The sequence below is a fragment of the Malurus melanocephalus genome, unplaced genomic scaffold (assembly GCF_030028575.1).
Source record: "Malurus melanocephalus ecotype Western Australia unplaced genomic scaffold, MMel_1.1 scaffold_28, whole genome shotgun sequence".
NCBI lineage: Eukaryota > Metazoa > Chordata > Aves > Passeriformes > Maluridae > Malurus > Malurus melanocephalus.
The window spans coordinates 1,240,292-1,268,280 of record NW_026623260.1 but is presented as its reverse complement, the minus strand read 5'-3'; the positions used below and the strand labels follow the sequence as shown (position 1 = coordinate 1,268,280).

Here is a 27,989-nt window from a genome sequence, read left to right as displayed (position 1 = left end):
GGCTACTGAGCTATGTCACATTTCTCTATAATGGCTTCTGATATGTACTAAAAATCCTAGAGGGCTTGACTCCCATATGGCTTCTCCTGCATTAGGAGGCAAATGGGAAGGACTCCTCTTTCTCCTCGGTGCATTTTGTTGAAATGAGCTCTCTCGTGCAGCTGGTGGGATTCTCGCCGCAGCTAATGGCTCTGGAAAAGTGAACCATCTGCTCCTCCGGTCAAAGTGGCTCGATTGTTTTTTCTTGAGCGTATTCCCGGAAGGATAGAGAAAGTCAAGAGCAAACTGTAAATACATAAGTTTCTCATGGGAGGGGTGACATAAACATAAATCACATTTACCTGTCAAACTGGTTCTGTATAAATATTTATGAGTTTAAACTATAGGAGAAATATGAGAACTCCTTGGTTCAAAGGGCATATGGGGCTGGTATTCTGATATCAGCTCTACTGAGGCATTGCCTATTGAAATTGGATTATGGAAAGATAAAGCATTATTCTGACGTATTTAAATTAAATGTCTCTGGATTTAAGTCCTTTTGTTTCTTTGAACTTTGGGCATATCTTGAATATGCTCTTGCAATTTGATATTAACAGCGCTGTAGGATTGTGCAAGTGAGTCTTTGTTGGTCTCATAAAACTTAGAATGCTCATTTCTAATGTTTCCTCRTTTTTCATTTTAATCCTCTCTGGGTGGAACAGRCTGTGACTGAGTTTGAATGATTTCMCTTTTGTTTAGTAACTTCCTCTTTGCAAAGTTAAGATGGAAGATGTGTGTGTTGAAGCGACTTAAAAGATAATACTAGAGGATGAAGAAAGGTRGATTTCTGTGAGGAAGGACATCTTGGATTTGTATCCACAATTGCCATTGATGCTTTAATTTTCTTTCCTCTTCTCCTTTCAGTGAAGGGGCATTAGTGATACAGTAATTTGTTAAAATCACAAGAATTAACTACGCGTAAAGTGTAAAGCAATCTTTAAGCAGCAAGACACCTCTAAAACCAGTGATTCTCTGGAAATCATTKTATTTCATTACAAATAGTTCCTTGGTAACTAAAAAAAATGCTCTTAGTTATTGAAATACTCACAAGCAGTAAGAGAAACCACCTTTCACAGGGATGTAAATGAGTGGGTGGAAACAATCAGGTGGCCAAGAGCACATAAATGGTGCGTTCTGATGGATTGTTTTTTTTTCTGGTAACTTCTCAGCTGCCATAACAGGACCAYGTTAAGTCAGTGAGTCCATACCTATCCCCCCAAATGTATTCAGTGTCTTTTTGTGCTGATTCATCTGGATTGACATTAAAAGCTGTGTGTGTCAGAAGGATGCCACCTCCTCCATATATACATTGTCACTTTGAAGACAAACAATTAGTTTCACGCTAGCAGAGTACTTACTTTTTTGTGGTAACATAAAGCTAATGTTAAAAATGTGAGTCTATACTATAATTAACTTTAAAGTGACAGCTGTCACGCCACACATTTCCTTGCTCAAATGAATAACATAAGAAATGTTTCCCTTATGTTGGGAAGGATGGGAAAAACCTGGAAATCTGATGCTTTTTATAATACTTAGCGTTTTTTTTTTTTTCCCTAGCTCAGCATATTAAATGACCTCCTGACACTCATAATTGGAGAGGAAATGTCATTCAAATTACTTCTGCTAGGTATTTCAATATGGCCTTAGGACAAAAGCACTGCTTGGGGGAGAAAAAAATTTCCACCTTATCTTCTGAAAATCTCTTTATGACAATAGTCTGCTGGATTGCATGGAAATGTAATGGGTATTTTGCTCACTAATGGATGAGTTTTGGGGAGCTTCCAACACACTCTCCATTACAGGATATTTGCACTACTTAAATACAATGAAAGAGGCTGGTCCAATGAATGGAAGGGAGGTCCTCCTAAAACCCCAAAACATTTGTAACGATTGAGGAAATCCACCTGGATTGTTTGTAATTCCTAGTTTATCTGGGATTCTGTGTAGATCATATTTTATATTCATTTTGAATACTGTTGGCAGTTTCCCAGCTCTGACTGAAACCCAAGGAAAGGGTCTTTAGAGGGTTAACACTGAAGTTTTGAGCCTTGAAAGCTTTTTGTTCAGATCGAAACTCTCTTGTATGAACATTTGGCTATTGCCCAGGACAAACCAGTTTTTCAAGTCAAAACCTTTGTGGAGAGGAAACGAAGCAACACACAAATTGCAGACAATTTCATGAATTATTTGGATCCTTCCCAGGAAGGAGACTGCTGAGTATAAAATAATTTTGTGTTGGTGTTTTAAGTGAGCTAAATGAAATACGGGGGTGAGAGACTGGTTTGAGGAGAGGTATGAGGGAAAGGGAAATCCTGAACTTTACAGAGGACACTGAGGTCGATTCAGTGCTAGTGTGGAAAGTAAGACAGAGAGTACATACTGGCACGTGATTGGCCTGGAAATGTGCAGTTCTTGTGTTTAATTGAAGTCGACACATTCGGGTGTTGGAATCCTTACAAAGTCTGTGCATCTGCTCATTTTGACTGTTTCTTGTCTCTGACAAGAGTGTGTTGAATCCGAGCACCCACCAGCCTGAAGCTCTGGGATGGATTTGTAGATGTGTCCGGTTCTGAAAAGCCTCTGCCCGTGCCATGATGTTTCTGTTTGCAGCTCCCTGTTCTTTGGAGAGCTGTGGAGTTGTGGTCAGGAGCAAACTGGGAGATGTTCTCTGGTGCACTTGGGATTCCTGTTATTTTACTGGCAGCTGAATGCTGAGGTTAACGAGGAAGTGTACACCTTAGAGCAAAATGTTTTTTACAAAAAGGAGACCTTACATAAGGAGCTGAGATGCAGTGCATGGCGTGCCATCTTCTATCACCAGACACCTACCTGGAGAGAAATGATTCCATTTTCAGTCGGGGGCTCAACACTTTGTATTRGCCATCATTTTGGTTACTGTACTGAGCAAGTAAACATCTTTGCAAAGCATTAAGGAAAACACCTTTGAAGTGATTTGATTCTCCATTTGTAGCTAATTATCAAAGAATCCTGAACAGTTGTTTTCCACTCATAGCCCAATTATCTTTTTTTTTCTATTATTTTGAGGACTACAGATTAATACCTAAGTGTTCTTTAGAGTAGATTTGCRGATTAAATAAAACATACTTCTGTATGAAATATCATAGTTTATTCCAGGACTCTTTAAAATTTAGTTTTAGAGAGTGTTCAGGTCTATTTGGTTTTGGTTCTATGTCATCTGAAGGTGGAAGGGTCCAGYGAGCTGGGATTCAGAAGGGGAATGGTTACGAGTTCTTGTGCCAGATATGAAATCCAAGCCACCTGATACCAGTTCTCTCTTGTTTATCATTTTAGGCAATGCTGTGCAGTAAGYTGGAYAYGTTTTGAGGTTGTTCGCTTAATCARTCACCAYCTTTCCCACAAAGATGCCTCAAATTTGGTATTCAGCTGTCGTATTTTATATGAGGACAAAGCTTAGTCATGTATTGAAAATGTAGGCAAATGTTATGCTTATATATCAAAATGATGCTTGCATGAGTCTCCCCATATTCATTACTGCCTGCTGTGTTTACGTAGTYATAAGCAAACGATTTAAACTCCTTCAGAATTAATAGAAGATGTGAACGTCACTTGACGTTTCTGTTGGATGTTGAAGGAGTCACTTCTGGTGTCATGCGACGCTGGCAGTGAGCATGTGCCAGAGGAGAGACTCACAGTGACGTGAGATAAAAATCTTCTGCAGGCACACATGACAAGAGTCTTTCCCTGAATCTTTGTTCTCTGAGGAAGCAAGCCTGAATCCTGCGGTGGCATTTGAAATTATTTATTTCCAGTGCTTTCCTGTCCTTTAATTTTGTTCCAGTCTTGATTGCATGGTAAATTAGTATGTTAACAATTAGCAGACCTAATTTAAATTAAGCATGATTGCTGTGGAATTTGAATACCTGACTTTCTGTAAGTGTTTGCATTTGTCTTCCTCTGTGTCTTCATTTGTGTACGTTCTGCAATTTTCGTGGGTCTCATTTGGTTTCATGCTGGCCATGCTGGTTTCAGACTTGTGTAGAACAGAACTGGGGCATCAAGAACACTGGGATTYCACAGTACATGGCTCCCAGAAATGAATCTTAAAACAACATTTTACTTCTACAGAAATAGGCTAAGGTTATTTAACAGCCCTATCTTTCCCCACTTTGTCTCAGAGAAAGTTAGGGTTGTGTTTGCCTGTGCTCATGAGTTTCTGCTGAAATTTTGTTAGACACCAGTTGTAAAAATTATGCTTACCTGTTGTTAGTTCCTTTAGTTATGAATAAATACAGAAAGCATTCAAAAAGCTTTTAGCAGTTTGTTCACTTGCATTCTGATACAATTTTACATGACGTAGGTTCATTAAATATCTGCTTTTTTAACAGCTGTGTAAATTATGGCTCTGATTTTACTAGGTTTTTAGGTTTTTCCAACTTTCTTTTATGATGTCTTTTTGTTCTCACTGCTACTRTCCATTTGTTTTTGATACATTCATGTATTTGTACTTACCACTTTCTACTATCTTACTGTAAGTGGAATTGATTTTAATTTTACTTTTTAGCCTTATTAGGTAGAATAGCTCTTAAAACAAGTACCCTTTATTGGCAGAGGTGAACTRCTTCACCCTTTGGATGTACTGCATGTACAACCTTTAGCTGTCWGCTTGTGACTTCTAATTTTTTTTTATTCTGCTCAGTTTTGTGAATGGTTGTTTCAGCTTCAGTCCCTTAAAATTTCAAAACCCTGTGTKTGTGTACTATTTGTTGTACACATTTGTGTAGTTATTAAACGGGAACAGCCATCCTTGTATGAAAAATGGATGGCTGTTGGATAATGAACATTTGGCTCAGYAAGTAGGCTTTACACAAAAGGATGAGGTTTAACATGTAATCAGGCTTGATTGTTCCAGAAACTTCTCCTTGCTGCGGATCTGAGGGCTGCTCTGTGTGCCAGGGCAGGATCTGCACCCAGGGCTTCCCCTCTTCTCCTGCCTTTTGTGGTTTTGTTGTCTTTTGTTGTGTTTTTGCTTTCTTCAGGTGTATTTTCTTATTATTTTAGTAACCAGCTTATTTGATCTGATATACTCTGCAGTATGGCTGTCCCACGTATTTCTGTAAATAATTTTTTCATGTCTTTCTAAGTGTGTTGTTTTTATCCGAGACAGTGGTTTATCGACAGACCTGTCTCTGTAAATGAGTAAGGGCCACATAAACTGAACACTTTATTTCCAGCACTGCAGTGTATCTCTCTACATGAATTTATGCCAGTTTTACTGGCTACACTGAGCATTTTCCATTTCCACAGAACCTCAGCTCCTGTCTTTGGTGTTTAGAGCCAGCTCTTACCTCTTTTCCCTCTCTGCCATTCAGTGAGTGCATTGATTAGAAAGGTCTCAAGCGTAATTTCTTCTTCCAAAGCTGAAGGGAACCACCTGAGCCATCCATGTTCTCTCTCAGTGTCTGTTTTGACCTTGCCACATCTTCTTGCCCTGCCAGGGAACTGCTCTGCTCAGCCCTGGTTGAGTGCAGGCAGGCTGAAGATGGCATTTTCCTGTCTGAGACAGCTTAGTCCTGGACAAATGTCACAAATTTTGTAGCCTGACTACTGAGATTGCGGGTTTTTTAAGCCTGGATATTTTCCTAATATGACCATTGGATTATTATCAATCTACCTTAGTATACTCATGCATTGCTGTTATTTTTCAGAGGTGTTTTCAAGGACCTTTTCCCAGCTTTGTGTGTGTGCTAACATCATATRCAACAAATGGTTTTGATGCCTCTGTTTGAAGGCCGAATGTTTGTGTGTACATGTATATACATACTTCAATACTTTTACAGAAAAATCGTTTTCCTCTCTTGAGGAAATGAATCTTTCTTCATGGGACTGTCTTTCAGAAGYATCTCATTCTTTTTTAAAATTTAATTAAGTTGAGGCTGATTTTTTTTTCTTTAGGTTTTGTTTTGTAGGAAGCTGCTAAGAGTTGGGAAACATTTTTGCTTTATAAAGGGGAGGGTCTTCTTAATGAAAATAGCACATTCTCCCATTTAAAGTTTAGAAGCAAAAGTAAATTTAAATGATCATTATAAGGTAGGCAGATTGTGACTGAGACTTTGATTTTCTCGATTTATGTCATTATCTACTACCCTTTGCTGCTAGAGATGAATTTGAGAATTGTTTGCCTATTTAATGAGTATTTTTTATACATTGAAACTCTGCAAAATTAGGAAAGGGAGAATACAAATCTCAATTAGATAAAAGAGCATGATTCTTATAGCAGGAAGCTTCAAAAAGGCAGGAGGGATGTGAGTGTTGATTTATCAGTGATGCAAAGCATGATAATATATGTGTTGCAGCTTGCCTTGTGTCTTTGGGTATTTTTTAATAGGTTATTTTAGTCCCTTTAGCTTCTGAGTCAAATCCAAAATACCTACAAAGCCCTTCTGTGAAAAGGTATGTACAATTGAAAAATTGAGGGATGGAAATTTTACAAAAAGCTGCCTCAAATGGTGAGGAATTGGTTGCAGACAAGGACCTGGGGAGTGGGTTTATTGTCTAACAACATGCTCTCTTCATTGTCTGCTCTCCTGGCACGTTTGTGCAGATGYGGTGCCACGTTCTGTTCAGGTTTTCTGTGCTCTGACATGCTGGAAGCTGCTTGCAAGTTAATTCTGCAGGGTGGTTCTTAAGAAAGYTGATGCTGGAGGGCTCAGGATGGCAGGAAGGGAGGCTCAGAGGTACCAGGGGTGGGACCATGGCCAGAGCAGAGCTGTAGYTTGACGTGATAGGAGAGCACATCCCAAGTGTGACATTCCTCCAAGCAGGCACAAACCCTGGCAATTTCAGTGGAGTTGTCATTGCTGGTCCCCACATCTGGAAGGATGAGTCTTATCCATAGAGCAGAACATTTCCAATGGAGCTCAGGAGAGCACCTTAAGAACAATTATTTTCAAAATGTGCGAATAATTTGATTGTAAACATCCTAGTCCTGTTTGGAGTGTTCCCACCCTGGTTATTACTCTGCTGTTTGGCCATGTGAAAATTTGTGCTCTGTGCAGTAGAGGCAGCTCCCATGACAGTCTGATTTGGAGATTATTTCGAAAATAGTGCATTGTTAGAACAGATTTAAAATTAGATCAGTAATTAATCTTCAAGCTGAGGTTTGGAACCGCGGGTAGCTGATAATGAGCTAATTTGTAACGTTTGATTCTTAAAGTAAGAAAATACTGTGAAACAAAATGAAGAGAACTGTTCATCTTGTGTGCTACAAATCAACCAGATGAGTTTTCATATTATTTTATGTAACATTTACATTAAACCTGGAAAACTTTCTTTCCATTTTCAGCTCATTTACTTTGTTTCCTGGATGCATCTTTGGGGAGAGAGTAGGTTTGTTATATTGCACACCTGTATGTAATTGTACACTCCACAGTTAGAGGATTTGAAACAATATAAAATCACTTTGTCATTTTATTCTGGAATTTGTTTGCTTGGATGTTTTTGGAGGAAAAGAAATATGATAAACTATCTTCTGTGAGTATTGCCAAGTAGAGACTTATTTAAAAAGCAGCTATGCTACGTGAAGCATTTAATAGTAGATTTGGAGGAAATGGGAAATGAAAGTATGCAGTTACGCTCAGCTTTCATTAAATCAGCCTTTCACACTTTGTGATGTAACATTATGGCAGTATAATGCATAACACAACTGAAGTAGGAGATAGGAATGCTTGAGAAGGTTTGTTTTATGTTTTTGCCCATTAAATAATATCTATATTTATTCTGAGGTCTCTCTTCCATAATCAGAGATTTTTTCCTTACTTTTGTTCTTTTATGCAAAAACAAAGATAGGCTTGGAGTGCATTCAGAATCAAGTGGATTCATGTAGTTGAGAATGGCTGTACCAGTCACTGTAATTTGTTATGACATCTCATTTTGTTTGGCTTTGCAGAGTTGTTCCTATGTTGTTAATAATGCAAAAGGTCTGGACTGTAGAGCGTGGTGTAAGCAGGTGTGCACCAGCCTCAAGCATTAGGCAAATTAGACATAAATTTGGTGTTCACTGGCAATTTCAGCCTTTTCTTTTGTAATTTCTTAGCTTGGGGTGATGCTGCTTCTTCAATTTGAGCTCTAAATGAAGAAGGAGGGCTTGTCTAACATATAGCTTGGTTTAGATGAAAGGAAAATGGTCTTCCATGCAATAAGTTAATTCCTAAGTACAAATATGTTAATCTTCCTTAAAACAAAAGAGCCATCTGCGCCCATTTTACTCCTTGCTTTGTAAGCCTTGCATGGCTCCTCTCTGTGTTCACCTCGGTTAATGTGTTTGTTAACACCCTGAAAGGTGTGGTGGCATCATGGAAAACCATGTCCTTTGTGTGTTGTACCCCCGTGCACTCTCTGGAAATCCGTACTGAAGTGCAGCGCACACTTGACAAACTGCATTTTTTTTTTCTCTGTGCTCCTCTTCTTTTGTCCTGTTTATTTAGTCTCATGAGCTTCAAAACAATGGGCAATGCAGATTTGAGTAGAGCCTGGCTTGCTRAGCAACCTGAATCTGATGTTTCTGTGGTTGTAGTAATTGACTACTCCATGAAAACTTCTTGTGGAAGAGGACCCTGCACTCAGGCAGTTGGTTTTCTTTGTTGTTTTTATTTAGGTTCCCAATTTCAGTCCCAAGTTCTTCAAAAAGATGGTGGAAACAGGAATGCTGCAATACAGTCTCAAGGTCATGGGAGTTGGGGATTGATCTTATAAAGGAGTGAAAGGCAGGGAAAGATTGTCCAGAGGTGCGCTAGAGAAAGGCTCCTCAATTGTTTAGTCTGGACAAAATAACCAGGAAGAAAACCAAATTCAGAATGTTTCCTTGCTCCTGGGCCTTTAATGACAGAAAATTAAATGTACTTTTCTGAGGTGATGTTGGGAAGAAGATAGTTCTGTGTCTGTTGTGATGGAGACTCTGCCTGCAATCTTTCAGGAGTTGCTTGTTGGACTTGTGCTTCCATCCCTCACATCTTAACTGTGTATAATTGTATTTCTTTACAACAAAAGAAGTGTTTATGGTAGGAATGTGCAGCTCCCCCAAACCTACACCCTGAATAATAACACTTTTTTYCCCCAGTTATTCTAGGATGAATAACTCTTAAACTATTCTTGAATGTTAAAAAAAAAAGAAATCAGTTGAACCAGATGCTTACTTATCTATTTTAGAGAACTAATTATCCCTGTTGTTGGTAGAGCTAAAGCTTACAAAATTGCTTCCATCTTTGAATTACTATAATTAAGACGATAACTTCCACATCTAGTTAACATTGCTGCGCAGCTGCTGCATTCATTGACATGCAGATTTTGGATTTTGTAAATTTTCTGTCATTGTGAATAAAAATTTTAAATACTTATTTTCATTTCCAAAATGTCTGTTTCTCATAAAGAATTCTTTGTAAAGCAAATCAACTGAAACCAAACTTCTGTAACATCAGAGGAAAATTTGGTGAAGTTTGGTTAGATGATAYTACATTTTAAGAAAAAATGTAACCACAAATAACTTTTGTAGATATGATCACTCTGAATTTTGAATCCCAGTTCGTAGGGATTTGAATTGAATGTCAAATCTGGAACAAGTCTGATGTTTGACTTCTGAAATGTTATTTTGAAAGAGGTTAGTGCAGGAGTTAATCTGCCACTCTGACAACCTGAGGTAGTTTGCAAAATTCTAAAATTAATTTTTTTGTGATTTTATTAAATATCATTAATATGAATAAAATGCATTCATGAATACCAGCCACAATGTGATTTATGATATTTTTTTCCATGTATCTTATTTAAATTCATTTCTGTCAAAGTCAATGAGAAGGTTTGTGCAATCAGTGTTATCTCGTTTGCTTACATATTCCAACAGCTTCAGGTGTGAAATTCCTCAAGACCTGTAAATTCAGATAGATTTTGAGAGATTTCCTTATCATTATTCATTTATAATAACCAGCATTGCTGTGAAATTGCTTGATAGTGTTGGTTGGTTATTTAGATTTACATTGTTTTTCTATGGCCTTTGCTTTCATTACACGAATGCCTCATGGGCATTAATCAGTTTTGCTCAGCGAGTTGAAGATGTCCCCTGAGTAAACCGCTAAAATAAAGAATCAAATATCGATTTATGCTGAAACTGAGACATTGATTTCTCTGTCAGACTGAATCTGCATGTGAAACGAGGTGCTCATTTTAGAGGCTTGCCGTGGGACTGTGGGTGGGTGAGGAGGAGGAGGGTGGTTGGGGTTCAGATGAAGAGCCGGGGCTGCGTGCAGGTCGCAGGTACTCAAAAACGTGCTCAGAAATAGCTCTGGGCAAGGGTGCTGGCTCTGGGGAACATTTCAGTGGGTCCAAAAGCTGTGTCCAGTTACCAGACCCACCGATGTCCTGCAGGGTTCAGTTTCAGGGACACTCCGRTACACGTAACAAATGATATTTTTACTGCAGGCAGAGAAGTTAACTGTGGAAATAGTAAAAGCTCTACTTCCATAGTGATGCAAAGGCATTGTTTCAGCTGTTTCAATATAAAATATCCATTTTACTATGTGTTTTCAGAATTAAATCGAGGTGCTCCTGTGTTCTGAAGGTTTCTAGACTCAGGTTTGGCTGTGTGGGTGTTCCACCAGGGGAGGGAGGGCAGCACCTCCAGAGCTCCCCAAGGGCTGGAGCTCGACCCCACAGCTCTGGCCCTACAGAAACTCTGCCCTATTAAAATTGTGTTTTGCCTAAACTGGAAGACCTGGAGGGAATTTGCTCTCTGAAATTATGAAGTGGGATCTGAGAAAAAAAAAAAGGTTAACAAGACCCATAGCAAATTGTGAGAGGAAAGGAGGCTYAGGGCAGGGTTCACYTTGTGTYTAATGAAAACAGCAAAACTTTGGCTTATAAATAGATAATAATGCTTGAAATCTCTCTGGACTGGTTAAAAACTGTTTTCTTTCTAGTTAAAAAGTAAGAGAGTTAAAAAGTAAGAGAGACATAGCCAACCTTTTCCCCTTTTACTTTCTCCTATTACTCCTGTCTTTTTTATGTAGATCGAATTAATTTTTGAGCAAGAAGACATACAGTATTGTTTTGAGAATTTGTGAATAGTCGTAAATAATAGTTAATGCATTTTAAAGGATTAACAATATGATTTCCTCATTATTATTGGCCTGGTAGCACAATTTTGAACCCGCCACTGTCTGGCTAAAAGGCATCTTCCAGGAAATAATGTTTTCTTCATTGGAACTGTTTCTGCCAACACTCAAATTGACTAGTTTGAATTTGTTTGGCACAAAGCCCTGCTTAAAGCCAGCTTTGCYTCTTTCATATTTTCCACTGTTCTTTAGGAGGTGCTCAAATGCTGTTGTAGTGACTTGTTGGAGAAGAGCTCATCCCACTGAAGTCTGGGTGTTACCTCCTCCCTTCACCCTTTTTTTGTGTTTTAGTGACTACCAGAACTTGATGACTCTTGTTCTGCATTTCCTCTAGGATTCCTAAATCTGTTATAAGTTTTTTTTTCTCTATATCCAGAGAGCTCTCTTCAGCCACTAGAGAGTATGGCTGTACCTGTGTATATTCTCAACATATAAGAAGGATTTGAGAAGTTGGGTGTTGTGTTTTTARTCTCTGTGTTTTAGCTTTGCCTTAYTGCCAACACACATAAGTCACAGAAATGGCTAAACAGACCCAAGTGGTGTTTYTCTTTYGCAGRTGAGAGATCCAGAAAAATTAAAAGTTATCCAATGTTGAGGGTCCACAGAGAATAATGTTTTATTCCCAACTTGGGGCTAGGCTTTCACTTCAAGCCATTCCCTCCTCTGGGTACATTTGTGTAAACCTGACCTATTTTAAGGGGTCTCAGCTGTGCTTGCTCTCCAGCCCTTTAACCCTTTCTCTTTTGGCTCCTTATCTTGGCAAAGACAGCAGAGAAAATGGGTTTGTAAAACTCTGTTCAATTTGGAAAACGCAGGCAAGCAGTTAAAAAGCTGTGAGTTTGGGACAGTTCACTTCCCCTGTTATGCTGTGGTTTAAATTTACCAAGTTTCCATAGCCAGCTCCAGACGTTGCAGTGGTAAAGTGTGATTTAGGAACTCTCTTTTAGCAAAGAGATATGACTGTAGAGAATGGAGCTCTGTTTTCTCTCTATACTAGTGGTTTATATTGAGCAATATCTTAAATTCTTATGYTTTATAGTAAAGTACCCAGGATTTCTTTTACTTCTTACATGGTAATATATATTACACTGGAATATTCAGGAATTTCACGTTGCAAGAAAGATTTTGTGCTAATATAAACAATGATTATCTGGTATTAATGTTGGAATTGAGTATTCTGGGTTTTTTTTTCAGCAGTTACTGGAATAGAGTAACTTAAAACATGTTAAAAATATCCATGAACTGAGATTTTAAGCTTCTTAAAATCAGGCTGTTAGTTTTTCCATGAGATGTGCACAATGGCAATCAGTTTTTGGATGGACTGTTGTTGAATAATACATGAATGTAAATGGAGATTGTATGGAATCAGTTGGATAATTTGGAGGAATGCTTTAAGTACACTAAAGAGCCTGAATAGCAGTTAATGGTGCTTCAACTTTATTACTGTTTATTATAGTTGGCAGTTCGCTTGTATTTTTTTCWGCATCAAGTTCTCTAGTTTCCTATAGAACAGCAATAAAATAAGCTTACAAATAATAATAGTCAGATGCACCGTGTCCTGTGGCAGCAAAATACTTTTGCATTAAATTGTAGCTCTTGGCAGGCAGAGTGTGTTTATTGTTGGGCAGCTCCAGCAGATCAGTCAGCRCAGGAAGGACCTGGCAGATGTCAGCATTTGGGGTCTGCAAGCAAAGAGGCTTTGCCTGTGCCTGGGGAGCCCAGTGTGGAGCTTCACAGGGCACCCCTGGAGCGGGGCCAGYGAGCTCCTTGTTCTGCCTTTGCTCAGCCTTCCCTGCTCCTGGCTATTGTCCCACCCCTGTCAACGCCACTGGGATTTTTGTCACGTTCTGAGAACTGCTGAAGTGAGCAGGAATGTTTCTGCCATCTAGGAAGTGAGCTGGAGGTGCAATGAATAGATCTATGGGGCTGTAATACTTGGTCAGTTGTMAGATTTTGCTGGGAATTTCATCTGTTCTGTTTAAACAGCAGGAAAAGTGTCAATCACAAAGGGATTTAACTATCTAGTTGCTCTTCTTCAGAGCTCCCATGATTAAAAAATGTTTCCCTGGCCCACTGCAATTACTTTCATCATCTTTAGAGTTAAATGTTTGCTACCAGCAGTCACAAGCTGGGAAGCAAATGGAAGAACACATCCTTTTCTTCATTTGGCTCAACTSTGAAACTCCAGCAGGGGAAAAATAAATCTGAACAGTCCCATAAGAAGCGTCACTTTCCTTGCTGGAATGAAGTCATGGCAGTGAGTGGAGTTGATGTGGTGGAGGTGTGTCTGAAACTTGTTTTGCAGAGTTTTCCATCAGTATTGCCACATGTGTTCAGAAAGGTTTTTGGATCCCAGGTTTTAAGTTTGATCAGTGATCCTGCTCATCTGCTGGGTTGTGCTAACGCTGCTCTGTAATTTTAACTCTGCYCTAAGGAATATGCTTTGCTTTCTTATAACCAAGCCAATAATTGTAACAGATTTATTTGCTAGGTTGGATATTGGTGAGAGTTTCCAAAGCACTCTGGGGTATTTCACATTGTTGTTTGCTTTTTGTGTGAGTTGTAAAGCATGAGTTGCACATATTCTGTGAATCAGGAATGAGTTACCAGCTATCTCCAGTGACCTGTGCAGCAAATTCTTCTAGAGGGTCGAACCACTTGCTGCTGCCCAAGTCCCTTTGGTCCCTGTAACATTTCCTTCTTTGCAGGGTCACTGCTGAAAGGGAGAGGGTGCGAAAATTCCACCCTAAACACTGAGAGATTCCTCCTTGGCTGGAGGAGATTCTGCCTCAAGGTGCTGACTGTGCCTTATCATTTCTCTTTCTTTCTTTCAGYTGTCGGACAAGCAACAGGAAGAGTTTGATTGTAACATCCAGCACATCTCCAACTCTCCCTCGGCCACATTCCCCTCTTCATGGACACGCAGGTAACTCCCTGGGACTGCTTCACCTGGGAATCAGTAACATAAATGTCAGGAATCATTTTAGGAATCTGAACATGCTGATACTCAGCATGAAAATGTGCTCTTTGGAAATTATTTTGACTGTAGTTTTACACCTTGTCTAAATTGTAAGAGGGTCCTTACAGTTTCAAAATAAATGTTTTATGTTCTGCACTTTCTAATTTGCTTTCCTATCCATCCTGCACCCTTCCTGGGGGATTCAATCCTCTTACGTCCTGCAAAAGAGCCTGAGATGGAAAAGGAAGCCAAATAAAATTAGATAAATACATTTAAGTGAATCTCTTGTTTTGAGTCTCTGAGCATGGCTAATCTGTGCCAGTGATTTAACTGCAGTTCTCAGGAGGAGGAACATCCTGCTCGTTTCYGTGTGCCTCCGGCAGCCCGGCAGCTGTGCAGTGTGCCATCTTATGGTCTCTGGCTGCTACTCACAGCAACAGGAGGCCTTTGGGATTTTTTATTTCTTTTTTTTTTATGTTGCTGCCAATTTTCCCATGGCAGCAACTTGGAAATGCTCATTTCAGAGCACATGGGCAGGGGCTTGTTAGTCRTCAAAGTGAAGTGTGTGGAGATGTTCTTCCAGTAGAAAAAGAAGGAACGATGCTTCAGGAAGGGTCACACATGCAGATTCAACAGCTTGCCTGAGCAGCATGTTCCCTCAATGCTTCTGTTGCTGAGGGAGGTAGGTGATGTGATGTGACGACTTTGTTTTCACTGTTTCAAAATGCCAGAGAAGATGGTTGTGCTCCAGGTATGCTCCTGGGTGCCAGTCAGGAGCACCAAACATCTGGAACATCTGTGGCACATCATCCACAGCGGAGCCTCTCTGGAATCGCGTCACTGCCGCGTGTGAGACAAGAAATGCTGCTCTCACCGTAACCCGACTGTCTTCCTCCTACGTGGCAGAATGTTCTGTGAATGCTTTCTGGAGACTGAAACCAAGGCRGTGCTGAGAAAGAACAGCAAGTTGGGAGTAGCTCAGCTAGAAGGAGCCATCTGCTTCTGTTTGCAGCGCTTTGCGTCTCAAGAGGTGACATCCAGCCTGTTGAAGGGAAAAAGAAGGCCAAAGTCATTGTTCAGGAATGCCCATAAAAGCCTCATTCATTTTTAAGTTTTTTGTAAAAATCAGTCGCATTTTCCTGGGATTCTGTAAAAAACCCAGTCATGGAAGGCTAGGAAGGTGCTTTAATTACATTGTCGTTCTAAAATGACCCATGATTTTCAAATTAAAATGTTAACAAAATCTCGTAGGTGGTACATTAAAACCATTTTCTGCTTCAGAATCTGAAATAAAATGCAGGGCCAAAAATGTGTGCAGGACCATCCCCTTTCACTTCAACCTCTCTTGTTTCTATTGTGCGTGGTTATAGTAGTGATAACTTCGTAAAATTTAGTTTCAACAAGACTTTTTTTTTTTGGTAGAGATTCTCCGCTTAGTTACATTGTGCTTTGAATTCAAATATGTGTTGGTTTCACCAAATTCTRAATTAGTTCTACAAGCCTTTAAATAAGGTAAAGAAATGTCCTTGAATGGGAGATTGCAACAAGATCATTGCTCAGAAAACAAATGCCAAAGTGTTCATAATAACAGCAATTATATTTTGTTTTCTTTTATTTTGATTTGCTTTTCTAATCTGTCAGTTAAAAAAATTAAAAGCTTTTTCTGGTGGTTTTGATGCTGTTTCAGGTTTTACAAACTTACCATTTATTAGAAGTATGTGAGTGCATTCTAAAAAGAAGAGTAACTACTCAGTGGTGTTCCACTTTACTTTAACAGTAATTGTCAAATATTTCCTTTCTTTTTTTTCTCTGATGTTGCATATGGGATTTAAAATTATTAATTAAAAGGACATCCTTTGTTAGCTGCAAGAGTAGCCAGTAGAGCATAAGAAGATAAATTAATTGTAATTTGAGTTCTCTACCAGTCCTATATTTAGGAGTCTTCCCTGGGAAAAAATAATTTATTCAAGAGACAAAAGTAGATGAAATTTAGAGTCACAAATATTTTCTTAAGAAATATCATATATGAGGGGTGAATTTGAGAACAGGCTGTGATATTTGTTTAGTATTTGAACAGAATCTATCAATCTGTTTGTTCAGGCACACGCAGTGATAAGTTACTAAGAAATGCTGCAGCCTCTCCCTGGCCTCTTTTGTCTTGAGCTTTTGTCTTGTCTTCTTGATGCCCATTCTGAACCTCTCCTACAAATCAAAGGAACAGCAAGCATGCAGAGAAAACAGGGAGGCTTTCTGTTTCTGTTGAGACACCACACTAAAGTCCTGTGTGGCAGTAATCYCAGGAGTTATTCTTCTGTACTTGATGCAAAAGTCAGTGGGTGAGATACAGGACAGTTGTCTTTCTGTCAGTGACTTAGTGTCTCAAAAGCATCCCAACATATGCCAGGCAACTTCATATCCTAGAAAGTTTAGAAGAAAAGTATTATTTAAAGAGTTCTCAGCTTCTGAGGAAGAAGCACATCCAAACARTTTTGACTGTGCCATGAAATCACTTCTGAATCAAGAACACTGAAGTGTGCTAGTTCAGTTTTCAAACTGTATTTGAAATAGCATTTTCCAGAATGAGGTGGTACCTTGGCCTAAAGAACTACAGCTTGTGGGGAAGTCACTTTGCTAGTTTAGTCTCCCAGACTTGTAGTGGCCAGTTTTAGCAATGCAAGTTTGAAAATTTTGCCTTTATTCTATTCTATTTTTTTTTTGTTTAGGAAAGAGAGGGGGAAGAAGAGGTGTACATGTGTGTATTCCTTACTTTTTTTTTTCTGTTCCTTTGAATCCRTATTTTAAAATATGAAAATTACAAAGAGCTTACACCGTGAGGTTGATAGCTCTGTTGCCATCAGATTATATTTTAAATCAAAAAGCTCAAGATCAAAGAAGTAACATTATAATTAGTAACGAGATAGGTACTGACAGCTGGAAAATTGAAGCTCAGGCTATTTTAAAATTTGCTTTCCACGGCTGTAAGGTAGCCAGGTTGCTCTCTGACTTCCAGKGGAGGCACTTGTCACTGCTGGGACCTTTGCCCTGCTCCCATCTGTAATGACACACGGACGGAACTCCTCACAGGCAGCACTGTGCTGCTGAATTAAATGGCTCTGCTTTACACTGCAAGTTCAGTTCCACCTTCTGGCAGAAAAATGGGTATTGCTGAGATGTCCATTTATTTATTATTTTTAGAGTGTGCAGAGTGTGTAACATCCCACCCTAGATCCTGCCCTGGCCATCAAAGCTGAGGTTCTTCAGCACAGTCATGCCTGTGATCTTGGGTGGTGTGAGAGCACCGTGGCATTCATTGTTTTTGAGACTGGTGATACACAGGGTGCTTTAAATATTTAGACCATTTTGAAATTTGTGTATGCTGGAAGGCATCTAATTCTGTAGTGTGCCACATGACCTTCAGCTGCTTGCTATAATATTCAGCAAATAATTTGAATATCCTACACAGAAGACCACGAAAAACTTTATCTGTTGTATTTATTATGCAGTTTTATGACTCTCAGAAGCAGGCTTTACAACATGGTTCTGTTGTGAGTTCTTGGAYTCATAACCTGACTCTGATGAGTGTCACGTTTGTGGGGGTAGGTGAGGATTTCATTGCCTGTAAGGTCTGGTTTCAGATTTTGAAGGCAGCGGATTTACAAACGCTTTGGCTGCATCCTTCTTCCTGCGTCCGGAAGATGTGAAGGTTCCTGCCTGAATTATCGGCCTTGGTGTAGCTGTGTTGATTTACCTAATGGGCAATCATTCTGTGTAGCAGCCTCCCTGGAGACAGAGGCATTTCAGGTTCAGTAGTGGCCAACCATAACCCTGGAGCAACAGGGGAATTTACCTTTGCTGCAGAATAAATAGGGTTTCGATCAGTCTTGGTGAGCGAGACCATTGCACTAAGGCTTCTCTTATTAAAATGCCTTCATCTAGAGCAGATGCAGCAGTGCTGGGAAATTTTGGGGAAAGTAGTAATTCCCCTTCTCCCTGTTGTTGTTTTAAAAGCTTCACCCAGACTTGAATTRAGTAGAAAAACTAATTGCTTTTCATTTTAAAACTCGAAGCAAATCACAGGGGATCTAATTAAAATTCCGGTGTCTGAAAGGAAATATGCCATATACATCTGAAAAAGTAGTTGCTCAAAAATTAGCAGTATTTCTSTACCACACAGTGCAGGCTCAGAAGAGTTTGAACACCCACATACTTAATTTCAAAATTTAAAAACTGTCATTACCCAATTTGCTCAGTTACTCTGAAATTCTATTTCCATYATACCCAAAGTTCAAAGATTGATGAAGATATAAAAATGCAATGACAGTTCATTGCTTGTTTATAACAACATTGGGCAATGAGCTTTTCATTCAAGACTATCATCTTGACACAGCAGTTTATTGCCAGTAGAACTTGAAAAATAAGAAGGCAAAGACCAAGGTTCCCACCAAAGCTGGCAGCTTTCCTGCAAAACCAGGGAAAGCCTCCCTCCTGTTGCATCCCAAAATGCTCCTTCAGGTTTCTSATAGCAAGGGATTGGTGACCCTCAGCTAAGGCAGGGGCTCCTTTGGACCTGTGTGTTCATGCTCGACTGAATTGTTCACTTCTTAAATCCTCATAGCTTTCAGTGCTTCCTAGACTGGGACTGTCAAACCTCTCCATCTTCTCGTGCTTCAAAAGTAGCAAAATGGTTCTGGTTTTCAGCTGTGACCATAAGAATTAAAATAGGTACAAGCTCACCAAATGAAAGCACCAAAAATTATTTAGGTATTGGTTTCTGATCARTCTCTCCCCTCTGCACCTGGGATATGCTGGGAATGGGTTAAACAGTATTTAGTTTGGGATGAAGACTTGAAATGTGTTATATTAAACTGTGAACRTGTTGTTAGTCTTAACTAACAATCCAAAAGAAAAACAAGCCAAAGGAAAGCAAACCTGTTGCTAAAACTCTTTGTTTTTAATTGTTTGCTCTTGATGAAGCAGATTGTGGAGTGGTCTGGAATTCACTTACCTCTCCAGTTCCCTCATCACCCCATGATAAGTTACATCAGCTGGGGCTGGTTTAATCTCCACCAGCTGCTGTTTTCCCCTCGTAGACTTGCAGAGCAGATGGAGTTTGCTGACCTGTGCTGCACTGTGGCCATCCTTGTACCCCAGGAGGTGTCAGCCTGTTCCCCCTCTGCTCCTYCTCCCTCCCTGCCCTACACACATGCCAGGTGTGCACACCTTGCTCACAGAACTTGTGCAGAGGTGCTGCTGCAGAGTTTTGTGACTCATTTATAAAGCTGAAGTGTGAGGGAATGTTACCTTTAACTGAGCACTGTGCTTATATTCTGCTCCTGCACAGGGGAACAGCTAAGAGGTGTGTACAACTTGGATTGAAATTAYTGTGAAATTGAAATTAGTTATAAGTTTATAATGGTTAAGATGGTTTTGGACTGTTTATTTTTGTTTTCTTAAACAGGTAGCAGCCCCTTGGACAGTCCCAGGAACTTCTCTCCAAATGCACCTGCTCATTTTTCCTTTGTTCCTGCCCGAAGGTAAGGCAGGGCCTATTCTCTTTGGACTGGCAAGCAAATAATCTATACACTTTTATTTAGAAATGGCCTATGGGTTAGAACATTTTTGGTTGTGTTTTACTTTCTCTGATGTTTGCAATTTTATTTTATTTTAATTCCTTATGGATTACATCTGGGCAGCATCACAATGTATTAGGTACTTCTCAGAAAAAGATAAAAGTAAATTAAGCAGTTATTGCTGCCTAGGGAGGAAGCAACATTCTCCCAGACGGATGACAGGTAGGGCATAATTTAGTCACAGGGACATTAAAGTCATTCGTGACATTAAAGTCATAGTGACATTAAAGTCATTTGTGTTTAGGATAATTGTAACTTAGTTGTAGTCCTAGGTGCTGCTCTCACTGATATGTATTGAAAATATACTGATCTGTGCTTTAACTGACAAAGATACAAACACACCTTAAATTAGGTGTGCACAGCTCTGTGCCTTCATTCCCTGCCTTCTGACTGGCAGTGCCTCTCGAGTTTTCTCTGCTGTGTTGGGCATTGGTGTCAAGAGAACATTACTGCTCTAATGACAAAAATAGCTGGATAATTGAAATTGCAAATCCACAAGAACCTGGAGAAGAGCAGCACTGAGAGACCTGAATGTGGAGCTGTCATCTGTTCTGCAGCAAGTGCTGGACAGGTGCTGGTCATGCGGTGTATCCAACTACTGGAGAGAAATCTGAAACTACAGTGGTGGATTTGGTGTAAGGAAYAGGAGAGAAAGAATAGAGACAGCTGGGAAAAGCAGAGAAGTGGTGATTTGAATRTTGAATCCCAGCAGGTAGGCAGAAATGAATGATACAGAAAGTTACATTTTGTGAGAAAGAAGAAACAGGGAAATTAGAGTGATCCCAAGCAGGGTTTGTGCACTGGAGGTGGGTTATTAGATTCAAGTTCAGGGAAGGTATTTTGGAGTTGTTAAACTCTGCCTTGGGTGAAAAAAAAAACAGTCTGTGTTAAAATGATCAGAGAATGGAAAATGTGTGATCATCCTGAGAGGAAGAAAGTTTTCTGAAAAACTGTCAGATTTAGCTTGAGGACTAGTCCGAAACCTAAAACTTCAAAGAATAAAGGGTTAGGATTTGATGGAATAAGGTGCACCCTTTATCGGAACAGCAGGAAAATCCTGGAGCATTTCTCCATTGAGGTGATTTGCTAGAAGTCCTGGTGTCCTTAAATTGTGTTTGAAGTAGACTTTGGTCTTCTGGTCTTATGTAAGAAAAAGCYTTTTAATAGCACATGAAATGTTAGAGACTGGATATGCATTTTTCTCTTGCCTCAGAGGGAAAATAGTGCTTTACTTGCTGATAAAACAATTCAAATGGACTCACAGCATCCACCTTTGTTTTTAAAGCCYGATGTGGCTGTATTCAGTAAGATCTGTTGAMATGAAATGAACTTTTATCAGTTTTCACAGTATCTGGGGTATCTCACAGGAGTTCTGGACCCTGGAACACAGTAGAAAAGTTGCAGCAGAAACCATTGTCAAAACATAATTTTTAAACATCGTGTTTCAACCTGATGCTTCGGTATCACTGCTTTCTAAAAGTTCAGGCAGCAAATAAATRTTTTATTAATAAGACTCTGAAGAGTGCCCTTTCATACTTTTCCACTTTTTAAGCCTATTTTTTTAAGAAATAGGTGAATAAAGGTTAAGCTTGCCCTGTYGAGTACAATGGTTCATTTTAGAGTATGCATGTTCCTCTCTATACTTTCTCTGCCAGGGAAAAGAACACTTAAGCACTGCTTGTTTTAGAAACCTGTTTCTATTTTCTGCTTRCATTACACCCTGAATAGCTATGCCAGCAGTAACAACAGATACATGCTAGATTACCCCATGCTGGTATCAGAATAACTTCTATATGATGGAATTAAGGAATTGCAAGTGTGGTGCCAGAGAAATGGGTATTTCACAGTACCCTTTTYGTGGACGTTGTGTGGGGCTTAAGAGATGGCCCTTACTTCATTTCCTGCTGTYGCCATCACAGGAATTACTTGTTGCTGATTTTCTGCCTTTTATTACTGGTGTAATTTCTTAATTTATTATCATGTTTGGACACAGTTGGTGATTTCCATTCTTTCATTATAGCTCTGTGATGAGTTCTTTCTTGAGATGGAATAGGAAACTTGTTTGGAAAGCTTGTTATTGTAAAGTCACTACAATTTACTGCAAGATTGTCCTTAGTCTGACTTGTGATTAACCATAAATCCCTTATTGGATGYCCTTGCAATGATTGTGTCATAGCTRCAACACTGGCAGGAATTCTCCTGCTGGAATAAGGAAATGTGTGGTTAATTCTGCTTATTTCACTAAAACTGATTTTGGAGGAGTACCACTAACATAAGATGAAGTTTTTTTTTCATAAACCACATGCATCTTTTACTGCTCCCTCTCTCATAATAATTGTACGATTTTTTCCACACAGCCATGGACACAGAGCAGACAGGTAATGTGTATCCCATTGCTGCTATTTGTGTGTGTGAACTGTGATTCTGTGCAGCTCAGCACGTGCCCCTAACAAGTCCATGCTGTAACAACCCCATTTAGGCATTCAGCTTCTAGACTTTGTAATAGAAACAGAAAATCTTTACTTTTTGGCTTAAAATGATAAACAGGTAGTGCTCTGGAGAAGMTGTGTTGTTTTTCTAGCTCCTTGTTTGAAATTGCTTCTTCATGAAATAGCATTTAGCTGCCATAAAAACACCTCCTTAATTAACTAATTAAAATGTCATTTTAGAGGCAAAATTTGTTGTTTGCATGTCTTTGTTGTGCTAGCTGAGGGTCTATAATAAATAAAAACCCTAAAGATTTCTTTCCARGTATCTTACCCTGAAGTAATATTGCATGTTGTCTCTCTAAAAATATGTTTATTAACAAATCACTGAAGTGGCTTTGAAATGTTTTACATAAATGTGGGACGATTTCGCTTTTAAAGTCTTTTTCCCTTCCTTTGATTTGGAAGATTTTTGCTCTTGTCCCACTTCTTTCTGCTAGAGTAGAGCTGATAYGTGTGTCCTGACTGCTTAGCACATTGCTTGCCTTGATTGCATCAGCAGAAAATAGCCCGAGCATGAAGGGGTGYGCTGGARTTTTCTAATCGACAAAGATAGTTTMTTTTAACTTGATCAAAATGAAAGTTCTGAAGTTATTTCAATAGGTAATTCAGTAAAAATAGGTATTTCATTTAGGTAATTCAGTAAAAAAGTAATTAAACTTTGCTTTTGCAAGTTATGAGTGATTTGTGCAGCACCTGAGTGTTTTGCTTTGGGACTGAGGGTCCAAAGTGAGGTTGAATCATTGACCTAAATATTTCCCCRGTGCCCCTGTGTGTTACAAGAAGCTGAATGATCATTGAAGTTTGGTGTTCARTCACTTGCCACAGCATGCAACAACTCTGTAATGCTGATAGTTATTGTTTTTCWGGGTTAAGAAAGGATTTCCATGTGTCTTGAAATTATTTTGAAATTTTCTTTTACATTTAATCRTCTTGCCAGAGAAAACACCACCTTTTGCTAAATGGGGTTTAGCTGTAACACATGCATGCAATAAAAATCTGCACCACAAACTTATTATTTTTTTTAATGCATGAAGCATGAGTCTTTTAAAAACTCTGTTGACATAATATTCTTTCAGTGATGTGGAACAGTGGGTTTATTTCCCTCTCATTTTAAGATAGATGGCAAAGAGTGGTGTGTATCAGTGCCTGAAAATAAAAGGAACTAGAGCTGGAAAAACTGTAAACAGGGGTTTTTGTCTTGGTGGGCACYGAACTTTTTTCTGGAGATGAAACTTCATGGGTATGGATTGTGGGATAAGAAAAATTGCTGCGAAGGTAACAGTTGAGGTTTTTATAATCACTTTTTCAGACCTGTACCAAACATCCTATTTTGCAATGCATTTGCATAAATGCACTTKTATCCATGTGTACCAACCACCCCCCACCATACGTTCCAAAGCAAGTTAGAACAATAAACTGTTCTAATTCACCTTCATGTTATGACCAGTAACTGATAAYCTACTGCAAGAAAAAAACCCAAGCAAATGGAAACTGTTGTGAGAAAGAGACTTTTTAACATGTTTTTAATATGCAACAGAACATGGTTGTCCATGAAGGACACAAAAGGCATAAAATTAGATCAGAGACAGAAGAAGTGCTGTGAGACTGAGCTGAATGTAGTTCAGTTTCCATCCTCACTGAGGTCCAGTTTGGAGGAAGAAAAGGGTTTCAAGGAGGGCGACACTGATTCTTCTCAAAGCTTTTGYGCAGTTCCTCAATTCCTCAATTTTGACACTGGCAAAATAAGACATTTCTGCAGTATCTCCACAATGTTTTGGATGTTTTCCCTGAGGGACATTGGGATGTTTATTTGGCTGCAATAGGGAAATAGCTACTAATGTTATATTGACTGGAGGAGAGAGGACCCTGGGTGAGATTTCAGTGATTTATGCCTGTATTTTGGGTGGGCCCCTTGGCTCTGTTCCTATCTGCTGTTGTGGGTTTTATCTCCCAGCCATGCCAGGCGATGTGCTGGGCAGAATGCCCTCTGACTAGGTAAACAAATTAATCTGCTTTCATCTGATTCTTGATCTAATGTGATTTTTTTTGTCCTCGATCTGAATCTTCATTTGGAAGACAAGGAGCTGCATAAATAATTATGTTAGGCATGAGTGTCTTTTTCAAAGAAGTTTCCAAGGAGCTGTTTTWATTTGTCTGCTTTAGAAACTCCAATTTTTGTCCAAGTACAAAGCATCTACTTTCTGCAGGATTCTGGTGCCCCTTTTCTTTATCTTTTCCAAAGTCACCTAGTTTTGCTTTTAAAACTTGCTCCAACTGTTTTCCCACAAATGTGATTGTMAATAGGATACCTGATTTATCTGAATAACTCAAGACATTAATAAAAGCGTGAGGTTAGGAGATGCAGAGGAAAAAAWTGCTTATTTCTCTGAAGAATTGGCCTCAGTATGTTCCTGACTGTAATTTCCCTTACAACTTTTCCCCAGGACGGATGGACGCCGCTGGTCCTTGGCCTCCCTYCCTTCATCTGGATATGGAACAAACACTCCCAGTTCAACAGTTTCAGTAAGTGACACARACTTTTCCGAGCAATTCAGTTTGTACAAATACACCCTAACAAATCAGCTTCTGAGTCTCTACTAAAATACTGGATCTTTCTTCATTGTTTTGCTAACATTATTTAATATACTAATTATTTCAAAAATTATTTTAATTATTGGTTCTGCTGCTTYTTTCCTCCATTTCCCAGCTCCTATCATCTTGCACTTTGCCTTCAGCATTGGTGAAATCCCAGTGCAGCACTTGGCTTGAGTGATCATTTGAGAGGCCCAGAGTCTCCAAAGTGGCAGGACTCAGAGATAGTGCATAAATACCTTTCAGTTCTCAGCTCCTTGTAACTGGGAAATGAAACTCTTGTCTGCTTTCAAGAACTTAGTCTGAAACCCTTTGCTATCAGGCTAGCAGAAATAAAAACTGATAAGTCACCTCTGTTATTCACCTCCAATAAATTGACTCTCCTAATGAAGCTTTTCAGTTCTTACACCCCATCTTAGGAAGGCTGGCTGTAGTTTGTTTGATTTCTGTCAGTAATACCACTGAGCTGCCTGCACCACCTTAACCCTTGTAACTCTGACATGCACCCTAAAATGAATCTTACTCTGCAGTTTAAATCAGCCAGGTGTTGTGGTTATCCCCACAAGAGCCTTGAAAAGACGAGCATAGAAATATAAGAACTAAAAAGGCTGCTTGTACAGACTCAGTGTCACTTGTATGGGTGTTGTGGTGTCTTCAGCTGTGTAGCAATATCTCCCTGCCTCTTTCCCTAACACTGATCATTTGGGTTTGTGTGAATTATTTAGAGTACRTTCCTAATAATTGTAACACCTTCATTAATTAGGACTCTCTACTCTACGTTATGCAAATCTTACACTGTATCATTGTTCTCCTTGTGAACTGTTCAATGTTCATCTATAAACCTTCTAGTGCCTCTCAAACACAGCTTTATCAGTTTCTTCGGAGGTCAGTGTTAAACTCACTCTATATAGAAAGAGAAGAAATTAGGTCAGAAATTTCCTTTTAGTATAAATTGATGTGATTAAAATTTGATTTTGAAATGTTAGTCTTATGCCTGTAACTTCATTTTCTCAGACACATTCTTGCCAACTGTAGTTCACACAATTTCTACCATCTGTTACGTTTTGAACTTCAAGACAGTTGTTTTCTTGTTGAATTTGKGAGGTTTTTTTTGGTGTCCCAAGAACGCAGGTGACTTGATTTCAGTGTGGGTGCAGATACGTGGGCAGGAGCACAGAAAAATGTGGAATGATAATGTTTTCATTATCAACATGAAAAAGATGTTCCTGGTTTCACTGCTACACATAGTTATATATTCAAGGATCTAAGAGCAGCTGTTAAAAGGGGCTCTGCTTTGGCTTTTATAGTCCAAAGTTAAATCTTTATGAGCATAATCCATGTCTAAGTTCTCTTCTGGGAATGTGGAGCAAGTTCAGTTACTTTCCATATGGCATCCAAATAGTTTGATCATTGGTAGTCACAGCTTCCAAGATGCCACCTTTGGAGGCCAAACTTCAGTTTTTCAAGAGTTTATAGTCTGACCAGACTTCAGGTGGATGTCCATGGTGAGAGCAAAAGTAACAACCCCAAAAATGTGTTGGAAGAATCAGTTCTTGGTTTGAAATCAGGACATCAAGACTGCTTTTAGAAAGTTCTCAGCTTTCTGGCATAGGAAATAAAGCATATTTGTCTTTTGTCATGTTTCCAGAAATGGCTAGATCATTTTGATTGATGTTTTCTCATGAAAAAAAACCCAAACAATCCTACAAATCTGAGATASACATGTCACATAGAAAGCATCAGTTCAAATGGTAATTTTTCAAAGTGTAAATAACAGGGAGGTGTAATGAGAAGCATAAAGTGAGTCATAGACCTGAATTCACCTTCCTGCAGGAAATAGGTTGAAWCATGTAATTCCAAGACCTTTATTTTTTTTTTTCTAAATGATTTAAGTTTCTCATCTCTAGTCCTTTTGCTGCTTCAGTGTTACAATCTAGAAAGGCATTGAAATGGGCTGTTTAGTAAGTAGTGATGCAATTGTTGGAGCTATTAAACCTGGTATTACATTTCTAAGCCAATCCTATTATCGCAGCATTTCCCAGATTAGAATTAATTTGAATTGATCCGCATAACACCTCTAAGGTTGATAAGCAGTGTTATTCCTGCCTAGACTTTGAAGTGAGAGGTAGTGGAAGGGYTTGGCAAAAGGACACAATGAATCAGTGCTGCAGAATTTAACTGAATTTTGGGATTCCATTTCAAATGATCAGTGCTCAAGAATGTGTTTCTTTCTGGAGCACAATAGAAGGGAGGTAGTAGACCTTTGTTCTGGTGTGTCAGTGGGAAATGAACTGTCCAGGAGGGCACTGTCCCTTCTGTGTCACCCTGGTTGAGTTTTGATACGAAAACAAGAGCTGACCCTCATCTCTGTGGTCATASATCACCTGCTCTACCAATCTACTGAACAAACCACAGCATTTACCCAGCCTGAGGTCAGTGAGAAACTGTAGATTCTGCTTTATTTTTTGCTTCCAAATGAGGTATGACTCTTCAATAAAAATCAAACCGCATTTACCCTTTCTGTACAAAATGAGGAAGACCGGACATATCAGCAGACCAATACTGAAAAAGCTGGAGAAGACCTTCTCTCAAATTAGGTGAACATAAAATAATCATTTAGATGGGCCAATAAACAATCATTTTTCAGCAGTTAATCTGCTATTCAGTTTCTAGATGCAGAGTTAGTTTACAAGCTGCTGTAGTATAACTCTTTTTTTTTTACTGGAGAAGAGTTGGCTAATTCTGCATGTGTAATTAAGACACCAGGGGCACATTTGTATTAGTCTGCTGCAAATATTGAGTAGTGTGATGTGATTACCTGAAAATCAATATGTCAGAAGTGTTTCACTTTGCTTTCATGCTTTTTCATTGAAAGGTTGKACTCTTTAATACTGCTAGAGAAGCCCTTGGCAGAGAAAAGTCCATGGTCTTTATCTTCAGGGTGTTCATTAATTATACTCTGGAATTCTAAACTTTGTGATCTGATTGCTTTTAGGGAGAGAAAGTTGAGGATTTTGTTGGGCCAGCCATGTGTTGACTAGCACTGCTTCCCCAGCGATTTTGCTGTTGGRAAACATAAAGTTTTTAATGATTTTTCTAGATTATAAGTTTTGATTTTTCTTTTTTCTAATTCAAGTAA

The 27,989-nt window shown here is 39.1% G+C and overlaps 1 protein-coding gene across 6 annotated transcripts in view; it reads left to right on the top strand.

Moving 5' to 3' along the window:
- MAST2 (microtubule associated serine/threonine kinase 2) overlaps positions 1–27,989 on the top strand; it is a 181,568-nt gene that overhangs the window by 105,336 nt on the left and 48,243 nt on the right. For 4 of the 6 annotated variants that reach the window (XM_057390559.1, XM_057390557.1, XM_057390562.1 and 1 more), the window contains 4 exons: positions 14,015–14,106; positions 19,598–19,673; positions 22,127–22,147; positions 24,703–24,781. In XM_057390559.1, the coding sequence (XP_057246542.1) occupies positions 14,015–14,106; positions 19,598–19,673; positions 22,127–22,147; positions 24,703–24,781 (268 nt within the window). The remainder of the gene's footprint in view (positions 1–14,014; positions 14,107–19,597; positions 19,674–22,126; positions 22,148–24,702; positions 24,782–27,989) is intronic. The other 2 variants (XM_057390560.1, XM_057390558.1) reach the window with 1 other exon arrangement.